Raw genomic sequence first — 13,866 nt, 5'->3', positions numbered from 1 at the left:
TGGTACTGCAGAAATCAGAAGCAAATTATTAATTTCTGCATAACTACTTTATAGTTATGCAGAAATTAATATTGTATTCTCTGCTAAAGAACTAGCATTTATTTAGTTTATAATTATACAGGATTAACATTTGTTAATTTATTTGTGATGTTTCATACTATAATTTCAAATATAATTCCAAAAAAATTCTAAAATTTAAGATAAAATTTAATATTATATTTATATAAATTACACATATTTAAAACTATCAATAGATATTGAAATTACAGAGTTACCCTTTTAAAATAATTATAATAATTCTTAAAAATTAATTATACAAATATAATTGTTACTTTTATCTCAAAAATCATAGTACTCACTTGAAAGGAATAATGTTTATTAATATTTATGCTTGTTTGGAATTACCAAAATTAAAACTATCTACCATCTATAATAGTATCTTGCTTAAAGATTCTCCAAAAAAATAAAATTACAATTCTCTTGAGTAAGCTATTTTATAACTTATTGCTTTATGTTATGTTTTGGCTCAACCTCATCAGGTGAATACAAGTTTCTCATATTGTAGCAAAAGATATCCTGAATATATCATACATAAAAATTTTTAATTTACAGCAGTATTGAAAATTGTTTAATGGGATATATCAGACTTAGTTATTAGCACTGATTTATCTTATAAGTTACTACATAAATACTTTCAATGTATTATATTTTTAGAAGTTAATAATATATTGAGTCTTGAGTCTTTATATGATAAAATGAAAAAGAATTACTTTTCATTTTATCAGTTACTTCATCAGGACTTAAACTTTTTACAGAAGTGCTGGTAAAGAATTCAATAGAATGTTGGAGTACAATGAGCAGTGTAAAATGAAGGAAAACATTCAAGAAAAATACCAAATTATCTATTATGTACTTTATTTAAAAACACAAATGTTCCCAATCTAATTTTTAATGTTTTTTAAGATAAACTAATATTGAATAAGCCCAATGCATTCCATTTAATTAAATAACCGTAATGATTATTGTAAATTTTAAGCTTTTGTATTCAATTTATTCAGGATATCTTTTGCTTCTGTATGATAAATTTGTATTCATCTGATGAAGATGTGTAAGCCAAAACATTAAGTGAAAAATAAATTATAAAAATATCCTGAGTGAACTACTATTTTGAAAATCTTTAAGCAAGGTGCTTTTATAAAATGTAAGTCCAGTTATGGTAATTCTAAACAAGCTTATAATATGCTTATTGTTTAGAATTACCGTAATTGAATCAATATTTGAATATAAACACATCTGAAATTAATAAAAATTTTCTCTTTGGTTGAAACATGCATGAATTTATCATTAATTTGAAAATCTAAAATTAACTTATTTAATGCTTACATATAATCAGAAATTCTGATAAATCTGTGAATTTAAGTTTTTTTAAAGTTTAAATTCATATAATTTTAAGATCTATAATAGAAAATATACATTTTGGAAGAATCATAAAACTACATAAGTAAAATAATTAAACAATTTACAATTTTGCAAAATTTCAAAATATATAGGCTGCATAATAACTTAATATTTGAACTGAAAATTCAATCTTAAATTTACAAATTTATTACAAACTCAGCAATACTTGTTGTGATCCATTCTTTGCATCTCATTTAAAACTGTCACAAAATAATAAAATATAACATATCAAAAATATTTGATAAGTATGAATTTGAAAAATTATTGAAATACCTTAAAGTCATTAAATTCTGGACCATTTCTTTTCCAAGATAATGATCTATTCGATATATTTCATCTTCTTTAAACAAAGATGCTAAATGATTTGACAGAGCAGCTGAACTTTTATCATCTCGACCAAATGGCTTTTCTAAGATAATTCTTGTCCACCCTCTGTATTTAATATATAAAAGATTATTTATATAATTTCAATGTTTTAATGATAATAATAATATTGATATTTATTAAATTATTTAGGTATTACAGACATAGTACATCATCCTATATTTATAAAAAAAATATAACATGTTCTTATTCTCAGCCATTCTGTAACAATTTTCTAAAATTAGTCAAAAGTTCTAGAAAAAATTTGCTTCTTTAGCAAATAATTTCTATTACTTGCTAATTAGCCTGTACAATTGATATGATAAAATTCTGAACTTCAAGAATCCAGTCTAATACTTGTGTTGTTGTGTTAACTCAACTTAAAAGAATTTTATCACAAATTCTAATACTGACAATATTTTAAATTATAATTTCTGTATTATTTGCAGTTGATAACATAATTTTAATAAGTAATTCTATTTTGGATCTTTCTGTTATATAAAAACCTTTTTAAAAAAAAAAAATAATAATTAATCTGGACGAAAAAAACGGATTAAAAGTAAAGCGTAAACATTAAAAATTTTAATTGACTTCAAGGTTAATTTTAGGAACTAGTTTACGGATGGATATTGTTACGAACGAGTTTATAAATTATATTACGTCACAGAATTCTGTTATNAATTAGCCTGTACAATTGATATGATAAAATTCTGAACTTCAAGAATCCAGTCTAATACTTGTGTTGTTGTGTTAACTCAACTTAAAAGAATTTTATCACAAATTCTAATACTGACAATATTTTAAATTATAATTTCTGTATTATTTGCAGTTGATAACATAATTTTAATAAGTAATTCTATTTTGGATCTTTCTGTTATATAAAAACCTTTTTAAATCAAAATTCAATGCAATTCATTCATTCAGTGTAGTATAAAAAAAAAGTATGAAAAAAAGAAAAAATTTTGGTACGCAATAAAATTATTATTAAACATTAAATTTACACTTACGTTTTACTCATACAATAGTCATGAATATTACTTGTGACAGACTCAAATACAGTTGGTGGCAGAGCCAAATAAAACAAACGATTTGATTCATTCCCAAGTTCAAACTTTTTAATTTCTTCATTAAGATTTTTAAAATCAGTTGGATCATTGTATGATCCCTTAACATAATAATTTTCTTCAAAAAAACTTCCTAATTTATTGTCATTGTTTTTAATCTATAAATAAAATTTTAAAGATGTCATTTATTTGAAATTAATAATTACAGAAAATATTAAAATTTAAATTACATACATGCAGATAGGGTTCAACTTTTGATCTCAGATCTTTTACTGTTAAATCTGATCTTGCATAACCAATAACTTTAGTATTATTAGGAAGCAAATCATCTCTGAATAAAGCCCTAAAAAATGAATCAAAAAGTTTTAAATTTTATATTTAAAAACAATCAAAATTATGAAAAATATATGAAGAAATCATTTCCAAAAGGGTCTTACTGCAATTTACACCTTTAAAACTATTTTATACTGACATTTATAAATGATTATGGTTTTATTGTCTACCACTGTGATTCTCTACACATGGGCAGGAGAAACTAAAATATATCACTGTTGTATAGTTTAATATTAATTAAAGAAAAATATTCAAACCAGCCTTCACTAATGCAAGATTTTTATTCTTCAGAGAACAACATTGTATAAGGTGTACTTTATTATATCTCTCTTTTCCCCAAGAATGATGTTATTAATCATTAAGAACAGTGACTTAAAAAGAAGCTGATTCAGTATATCAAAAGTATCCAGGGAATATTTCAAAAACATTTTTTCATGTCCTTGCTATTCTCCTCAAAACTTTTGTTTTCAAGTGATAGTTTATCTTGAAGGTTGGTAACCACCTCTTGCCTCTCCAGTATTTCATGTTGGCACAGTAGGCCAGAATGGTTCCATCAAAATTCAATAATCAACAATGACCATTGAAAGCTGAATGTGGAAGCTGAAGTAACAAAGCCTTTAAAAGGCATCACCAAAAATGGCTTCTACCACTTTTCAAAGTAATCATTAAACATGATAGAAATGTGTAGAAGCAGGAGAAGCTTCTTGGTATTTTAAAGGTTGTCTTCTGTAAATACTTGTACTATTAATGTGATAAAAATTATATTACAAGCTCAATTTAATTTTTCTCTACCATGTTTGCACATAAAATTCATATTTGAAAAATTATTTTAAAATAGACTTGACAATTTTAACAAACAAATTATTAAATTTAAAAATAATATTAAAAGGTTAATAGTTTGATTTAATAATTCTAAAATTAGATTAAAAGTCTCATAAACAGCATATTTTTTGCCATCACTTCATTTTATATTTAATTATTTTTTAATGATGTGTTAGACACTCAATATTTTTTCAATTTAATGATGCATGTTTTATAAATTAAAAAAGTTTAATAGGTTCTTTTAAACTGCAAAATGTTTTAATTATATATTTAATACATTTCTTTACTATTTTAGTGCATACATTGTAGTACAATAAAATCTGTAAATGCCAGAATCCGAGTAAGACAAAAACCTTTCAGAGGTGAAAAATTCAAATTTTTCATAAAACATTAACCTAACAAATGTTCTCTGAAAGCCTGAACCCATGAGATATAGACAGATGAAAGAAATCATGCTATTGTAACCTAAATATTGGGAAGTATAAATGCAAATGCCAGGAACTCATGTTCTGTATTTTTGCATTACAGTCAAATTAATAAGAAAATAAGCTTATTTCAGCAATATAATAAAATTGAAAATAAGCTTAAAAGTTCCATCAAATTATAATCTATATCTATATCTATATCTATATATATATATAAATGGATGTGTTTGTGCCTATATTTCACTCTGCAGCCAAAACTACACAGTGCACATGAATGGTGTTTGTGTGTGTAGTAGCCCCAAGTCTCCCATTGTGCACTATGGTGGTTGAGTCGCAATAGCTATAAGTGTGGGAGTAAGTTATAAGTGTATAAGGTGTGGGGGTTGAAAGTGGTTGACTTTGAAAATGTGTGACACTTCAATGAGAATGTTCCAGTTTTTTCTAGAAAGTTCTAAAATTTTCTGGAATATCGTAGAATTCTCACACATATTCTCTGTCCTCACTCTCATTCTTCATGCCTACAATCTACCCCCTCTCATTTCTTTTTAAATTAATAATACATTATAGTGCACTTTTTTAATAATCAAATNAAGAATCTGGACCATTGTCATGGGAGGTAATAAATATATTTACGCATTTTGTCTTTTAATTAAGTAATTCTAACAAATATATAATTACGTGTTATTAGATGTGTGTTCAGCATTGCAAAATGGTGAAAGCCCGATCTGAATGTGGATGCGTACCTAATAGAATAATGTATCCTCACGAAGAAAGATACTGTCTAGAACAAATAATTTTATTTTATCAGTTTTTATTGAATTATTATATGAAAAAAATATTTTAGTTAAAATGTTCTACAATATCTTTATTTATTCAGAATGTTCTAGAATGAACTGGGCAAGAAGGTTCGAAAATGTTTTGGAATAGTCGAGGACCGTTACATGTGAGTAGTGGGAATGGCTTTTGGTGAAGTGTGATGCACATGCTTCAGTTGATTTTTCATAAGTAAAAGTGTACGAATAACAGAAAAAAGTAGAAAGTGAAAAGTGAATAGTAAAGTGTGAACAGTAAAAATATAAAAAACAATGCCAAAGCGTAAGAAAGAATTTTCACAGTCTTGAATTGTATCGCAAAGGCAAAAGATGGTGCAGAGAAATGAAACCACAGAAGAAAGAGAAGTATGTCTAACATTGCTACAAGAAAATTATCAACAAAACAGAAATAATCAGACAGAAGAGCAATTTGAAAATTATAGGGAAACACATAGAATCAGAGAAAGATTACATAGAGGAAAAGAAACAAGTGCACAGTTGGGATGAAAGAAGAAAGCAGAGTAGAGAGATAATGAGTAACATTCGCCTAGATGAGCAGGTCATATAAATGTACGAACAAATAAAATCCCAGCGAAGTGGGTACTTACAACTAGTGAGAGTATAAAAAAGAAAAGAAAATGGAAAGCTATACTAACAATAACTAAAATAGAATTAATTGAATTTAATTTTTATGAAATTGACAAAAGAGGGGGGAAATTACACTTTGATACTACACTCACTAAGATGTATGCAATTTGTTTGTTTATTATTGAAAGTTTATTTCCTAAGATGTGATAATTGTTCTAGAAATCTGAGTGGGAGGTTCAATTTATCTTCAAAAATTAAAAATGGGTTTATCTCATTATACTACTGTTTTCTGTCTTAGGCCCATTGACATTATATTGTTTTATTAAACATTGAATTTTGTTCATTTATTTATATGTAAAATCTTACAATGTATGCAGACATCTCTAACAAATCTATACACATAAATGAGGATGGATCTTTGTTTGCTATACATTCCTAGGCTGTTTGATCAATTGCTACAAAACTCAGCAGTAACATTCACATACTTCAAACTTAGATGATGTCATACACACCACCCCAAATTATTGATTTGATTTCTATAAATCAATTAATTTCTATCTATATATGATTTGCTGATTTGCACATAGCATCATCTATTGGCAAAAAACTTAACAAAATAATAAACTAAATATAATTCTTACAAAAAAAAAATATAACATACATTTTTAAAAATTATATTCACTTAATTACTGAGACAATGATATAGTGCAAAATAGACATGCTATATTATTACCGCAACAGCACATAGCACTTGCCTGCATAAAATGGAAAATGATAACACTAAAATCTAGCTTCCCATAAAAGTCTTCCTGGGATTCATCCCTTGGCAGATTGCTCATGTGTCACATTGCCATAACGAAATAAACCAAACTAATTCTAACAAGCAAATATTTATTGTGACATCATCATTGCCAGGCTGCAATTTTTAATCATATTTTTAATTTATTTAATTTAAAATATATACTCTCCACATCAAATTAGTATTGTAGTGGCTTGCCCCTGTATATCATATTTTTCTTTTAACAATAGAGTCTCGCCAGTCACCTAACTAACTCCTTTCAAGGGAAGTCGCATTATTTCCAGGGCTGTGGAGTCATGTAAAAATCTACTGACTCCAACTCTGACTCAGACTTTTCCTTACTATCCGACTCCGACTCCGACCAAGGGAGGACTTGTTACCAAAAGAGACCCAGAAATTCTGATGTCATCACGTGACCTCAGAATAAAACATTCAATAAATAGAGTTCTAATAAAGATAGAACGTAGAAACTTTTTATCCCAAAGCTAAAAGACTCCTCTAAGTAATATATAAATATGTATTCGATAATTTTTACTTTTCCGGCTGTTATACATAACAGAGGGAAAGTGTAGCGCTCGGTCAAAAAAGTTTGGATAAAAGTAATTGGATAAAAGTAAGAACAACAACAAAAGTAAATTTATAAATCATTCATTAAGGCACTCAACCATTTTAATATATTTAATAAATGAACTGATATATTCTGGTAATCATAATTGGACCCATCTGAAATATTTTTTGGTAGCATTCTTGCATTGATTTGATGGCTGACAAGGTGGAAATACCAGTCTGTTCTCTAAGTTTGGAACAACCCTTGCACAAACTAATTATATGATATACAGAAATTTGGTCATTACACAGCCTACATTGTTTATTCCTGATATCCAAATAATTCCCTTCAACTATAATATAAAAACTGTTTACTCTGATCTGCATATAAAATTTTTTCATTCCAAATGGTATTTTATAATGAATATAATTATTTGCTGGAGAGAAATTTAAATTAACTATATACCATGGGTGAAATTTTGGCTCCTGTAAATTTTTCATCTCACGATCAATTGTATTATTATACATATTCTCCACCAATAAAGAAATTCCGTAATTCCAGTCTGTTTCTGTACTGTTAAATAGTAAATGAGACAAACCTAACTTGCCAATTTTATCCTAAGTTTGTTATACCAATTGTTTTGATAGTTCTTTTTGTTCTTTGCCAAGTTCTTTAAAATAGCATTGTATTAACCTGTATGTTCTCACTAGTTAACAGTCTCTTAAGAAGTTTCATGGTCCTAATTACCAAGTAGAGTTCTAATAACAATCTGTTCGTATCATGGCGAATCACATATCCCGGCACTGCTTTATCTAATCTGTAAATTTTTCTTATAAATAGCAATTAAATTTTTTCAAAGTAGGATAACCAGTCCAGACCCCATAATGGGAGAGCATAGCAAATAGAGTTGAAAATCAATGCTGAAAAAAGTCAAAACTGCATTTGAATAGAATTGGTTTTCATTTTTACTAGCAAACTAATTAAATTATTAATTATTCTATATGCTTTGGTCTTCATCCACTAAACATGTTTTCCAAAAGACAACGTTGATGTAATAAGAACCCCAAATATAATATTTCCTCAGTTACTTTCAACTTTTCGCTCAACAGATAAAAGTTATGATCTTGCCTCGACATCTTACCTCCTTTTTGAAACACAACAATATGGGTCTTATTCGGTTGATCTACCATCTTCGAAAAGTATTTCTGAGTTAAATTTAATTTTCTTTGGAGACCTATTTTAGTCGGTGAAATCAATACCACATCATTGGCATATTGTATCGAATGAACTATCAAATTGTCCATAATAATAATCCCATCCTCCTCCTTCATAAATTGATTATTTAAGTCATGGATCATAAAGTTGAATAAATAGGGTGATAATAGATCACCTTGTAGTAAACCGCTGCATATGTCGAGGGGTAAGTATTTAGACCACTTTTAATTGTAATAGAGTACTGACCAAGCAAAGACCCTATTACCCTTGTAAATGTTAAGTCTGCTCCATGGTCTTCCAGTTTCGCACATAATTAATCTATGGAAATAGAGTCAAATGCTTTTTCTAGATCTAAAAAGGCCACATATACCTTTCGTCTTTTTTTTAGCAAGGTGAATTTGTATGGTCAAAAGCAATATAAATATAGCCACTTCCGTCCCACTCTTCTTTACGAAAGCAAATTGTGAATTTGAAATTAAATCATTTACCTTAGTCCATTTTTCAAACCTATTCACAAGAACTGATGTGAATATTTTTCTCAACATTGATAATATGGCGATATGTCGGTAATTCTTTGGATCAGTATCTTTACCCTTTTTAAATATCATACGAAAATAAGAAGAATGCCAAAATTCGGGTAAAAGAACAAGGTTATAAATGTAATTAAAACTCGACGCTAAAGCTTCTATCACATTTATAGGTAAACATTTTAAAAAACTAACTGATATTAAATCCAGCCCCACTGCTGTCGAGTCTCTTAATTTTGTAATAATCTTAACTATTTCACATGCTACTATTGGCTGGTTCAACACCTTCTCTTTGTCTCGTTTAGAAGTTAAATTTTTATCTTCAGGAATTGTTAAAGCACTCGACTCATGCTTCTTAAAAAACCTATACCAATTTTCAAAACCAACAGGATCCTGATTTTCCATCTCCTTTCTCGGATGGTATTTTTTTATCACTGACCAAAAATATTTATTATTGTTTTTTTCTGATAATAATTTTCTGTTCAATATATTGTAGTAACTTCTTTTCTTGGCCTTTATAAGGTTATTGTATGTTCTCTTTGCACAGATATATTCAGTTAATCACTCTTTCGATCTAATTTTATGAAATAAAGTTAAATAATATTCTTTAAGTTTCTTGGCTCTATAACAATTCTAGTCGAACCATTCCTGTTTGAACTTATTTTTCATTTTAATTGACTGTTGAATTATTTGTGGACTTAGTTCCATAATATATTCATTACAAATATTAATCTAAGTCCACAAATAATTCAACAGTCAATTAAAATGAAACAGTCAATCAAATTTATACCACATAGATTAATATTTGTAATGAATATATTATGGAACTATGTGGTATAAATTTGATCGGGCCTCACTTCTTGAATAAGGGCCATTCTATCACCTATTTCAGCCTCAAACTTATTAGTATTGTATTTATATTTCTTTGTTTGTGTCAAAATTTCCTTACTTATTTTGTTTTTAGAATTCAATACATTTGTTTTTATCATTAAGGTGACTGGAAAATGATCTGATAAATCGTTATCGAGTACTCTCAATTCAACACATTTGTAATGAGTCTATATTTGACCAATTATATCTATGACTGACGTACCTGCTGCCGAAATAAATGTGTGTCTACCAGGATAGTCTTCTTTTATGCGTCCATTGAAAATAAATAAGTCATTCTTTTTCACCCAATTTATCAATAACTTTCCAGTAGCGTACCATAGATGTCAGCCGCCTGGGCAGAGGAAAATTTCGGTCCCCCTTATTTAGGTATTTCAATTTAAAAGACCAAAATTCAACAAGCAATGAAAAATTCAGTGGTAGTGCAGCGACTTGTTTAATAGTTCTATTGGATATTAATGGTGTATATGAACGCAAATGAATCATACAAAAAAAAAAAAAAAAAAAAAAAACAGGTCTCGCAGGATTTCCTCAGATGAAAACATTACTAGTTCACCCGGACAGCGAGCCGATTCCCGGACTGCCCGGATGATAGCACTATCGTAGGTGCAATGTAAGTATAGATTAGGATGTTTCAAATTTTTACAAGATATTATTATTATTTATTGTGAAATTTTGCCACCCCCTAAAAAGTGTCGCCCAGGGTGGACTGCCCTGCCTCTCCCAATACGGTACACCACTGTAACTTTCCTTTTTTGTTAATTTCATTATCATTGCTGTTCCTTAAATTATAAACCGTAGGATTAAACCCTGTATAATTAGAATCAACTTCATTGCGAATTCTTTCATTAAAGTCCCCGAGGATAATCCATGATGTTGTAAGATGCGACCAATCTGAATAAATCTTTACAATTACTTGGAGTGGTGACTGATGGGATTCATATGGAGGAGAATAGTGGACCATAATTGCAATATAGTTATTGGGACTCCAATTTGTTTTAAAACCATCCACTTTAATTATGGCAAATATTAAATTAACACTAGAATAAAAATAAATCCATTCTCCCAGATGTTTCTTCACCAATAACAATATTCCACCCTTCGGTCTTCCAACTCCCAGTTTTTTTTGTAGCTGGGGCTGTTAAATAGTTAAATGTGGGTTGCAAGAATTCCATCTCTTTAGCAGTTAGTTCCGTAATCCAGGTTTCTTCCAAACCAATAATCTCGTATTGCTTCATTAATTCCTGGAAATAAATAGAATATAATTTTTTTCTATTGAAATAATGCGACTTCTGGTTTGCATCAGTTCATTTATAGTTAATCGAGGCCTCCTGTCCGCAAGGTTTCTATATCTGGTCTTGGAATATCTGGTTTCTCCTTTATTCCTCTATTGTACACAATTTAAAGAATTTTTAAAATGTGTTAGAGGGTCAGAAGTATGAAATAACCTAATATTCTTAATATTTGCTATTATTTTTTGCCTGAGCAATGCCAGGCTCATCTGCTAGTAATAAATATATGTAAATCATAAAAAAATTTACTTTTTCACCCAATCCCATAAAAGCATTAAGAAACATTTGTATAGGCAATATAAAGCAATAGAAAAATAGTAAGACTACATTACGACAATGATAGAAAATCTGAGAGACACAGAAAAACAAAATAGTCCCATCAAAGTTCTGACTTTTGCAGATTTTACTGTATTTTTAATAAATAAATTACAGTATTTAAAATTATAAAACTATTACACTTTTCCACTCTACTATATAAGAATTACAATTAAGAACTAAAAAAACTAAATTATAACTTTTGTCCGAATTTTTATTTTTCCACTTTTGAGAAGATAATAACCATAATTGATGGAATTATCAAGCATAATTGATTAGATTTAAATTTTTATTGTATTCAATCTGCTGTAGAAAAATATGTCAAAAGTAACACAAATGTATTCTAAATATCCATTTTTATTACAGAAAACATCCTTATTATATAGTGATTGCATCTTTAAATTGTTACAAGGAAAGAGAATAAAAAAAAAATCATACAAAACATTTGAATAGGAACTACTTTATTTTTTAAACAGTGCAATTTAATTCAAAATATATTAACATTTTAAGTATATTCAAGTTACAATCAAAAAATCCAAAGTTTGAATTAACATTTGGAAATAATCAAGTTTATTTTCTATTTAGATGGATCTCTTTCATAACAGTCCTTAGTATTACATGCAATAGTGATTTCACTACTTCTGTAAACATTCTTGATAGGTTTCTTATAAAACTGATGATAATTCTCATGTTGCATTTCAAATAATTTTCTTAGCTTTGAAAATCTTTGATAAGCTTTGTTTTAGTTATCCAGCTTTAAGCTTGGATAATATCAAACACAAAAATCTAACTTTAGTAGGTAGGAAAAACAGAGATGATAATGAAGTGTTCACAAGAATTTCTTGTTAATTATGAGTAAAATTCACATTTGTATGAGACTGCATGTTTTAACTTATTGAAGCCTAATTTTTTAAAAGTTTTTAAGACAAATTGCAGATAAATGGTTAATTGGTGAGTTACAATTGAATGGGTAATTGATAAGTCATAAAGAAATTTGCAACTCATCATGATGTTGCATTTCTAAGGTATATGAATCATGATCAAAATAAGATTTAAAAACACATTTAAAAGTTAATATCCTATTTCAATATACATCAATTAAGAAATATTAATATAATGTCAATATCAATTTTAAAAAAACAGTGATTGTAATTTTACTATGACAATCTCTTGAACTGAAGATGTTAAACTGTTAAAAGCATAAATCACTTAAGTAAAAATAATTAAATAAAAAAAACAGAAAAGTGAATAAGAGAAAATGAAAATTTTATTTATTATAAATAAAAGTTGAGATTGTAAAAAGAATTAAAAGAAATTGGTTTAATTAAATACAAAAGTTTAAATTAACTAAAGAAACTGCTAGAATAAAGAAATATTATTATTCTTGCTTCTTTACAGACACACTAAGATGACATTATTCAATACTTGGCAGATTATTCATTACTTTATTCAGTTGGGACGCTATTTACAAGTCGCGTTTCGGGCATTAGCCCCTCTTCAGCCAACTAAACATTAAAATAAAACATGAGAAAATTATACATAAATACACGAGTAAAATATCCCGTAGATAAAACATTTTAAAAAAGCTTTTAAAAAAAAGCTAATGCCCGAAACGCGACTTGTAAATAGTGTTCCAACTGAATAAAGTGGTGAATAATCTGCCAAGTGTTGAATAATGTCACCTTAGTGTGTCTGTAAAGAATAAAGAAGCAAGATAAAATCAACAACACAGTTTCATCAAAATCAAAAAAAATATTATTATATTACTAATACTATATTAAATGGATTTTAGAGTGGATATTAATTTTAGTTAAATTGCACATTTCCTATTACTACTATAATTAATTATTAAATTTAATAATTACAATAGTTTTTGGATTAATATTAGTATTAGATTAGTAGACAAGATGGTGGTCTAATCACTTACCTCCAGGAAAAATTATTTTGTATTATTTATTAATAGTTAGCTAAAATATAGCCTGAATAATCTAGCATTTAATGAATGGACTATTATAGAATATTCAGGCTTGGTTGTTTATATATTATCTATTAGGTTGTTCGGAAAGTAAATTTGTTTTTTTGACCACTAGGCAGATTAGTCATATTTTTCCCGCCATTTTCATTCTAAACCATATCTAAATATATAAAATTGCTTGTCCTGACTGACTCACTCATTCATTCACTGATTCATCATCGCCCAGAGCAAACCGCTTAACCTAAAGAGGTGAAATTTGGTACACAGTTAGGGTACGTCATGGAAACGCACACTAAGAAAGGATTTTTCGAAATTCCAACGCGGGGGGGTGAGGGGGAGCATTAAGTCTTAACCGGAAAAACGGCTTCTACTGCGCTATTTTAGATGCGATTTTTTGTTTTTATCTGCGTTTTAGTAGGGAATGCCATGGCAATGCACAATAA

At 28.1% G+C, this 13,866-nt stretch overlaps 1 protein-coding gene across 1 annotated transcript in view; it reads right to left on the bottom strand.

Annotated features, from left to right (window-relative positions):
* Positions 1-13,866, bottom strand: part of LOC111641335 (glucose-6-phosphate 1-dehydrogenase-like) — a 41,859-nt gene that overhangs the window by 12,017 nt on the left and 15,976 nt on the right. Inside the window, exons 3-5 of the mRNA XM_023387471.1 lie at positions 3,120-3,228; positions 2,829-3,043; positions 1,732-1,890 (exon numbers count right to left, since the gene is read on the bottom strand). Coding sequence (XP_023243239.1) covers positions 1,732-1,890; positions 2,829-3,043; positions 3,120-3,228 — 483 coding nt within the window. The remainder of the gene's footprint in view (positions 1-1,731; positions 1,891-2,828; positions 3,044-3,119; positions 3,229-13,866) is intronic.

Source organism: Centruroides sculpturatus, unplaced genomic scaffold (genome assembly GCF_000671375.1).
Source record: "Centruroides sculpturatus isolate CEXI.00-Female unplaced genomic scaffold, Cexi_2.0 scaffold1571, whole genome shotgun sequence".
Taxonomy (NCBI): domain Eukaryota; kingdom Metazoa; phylum Arthropoda; class Arachnida; order Scorpiones; family Buthidae; genus Centruroides; species Centruroides sculpturatus.
This window is presented reverse-complemented; position numbering and strand designations above follow the sequence as displayed.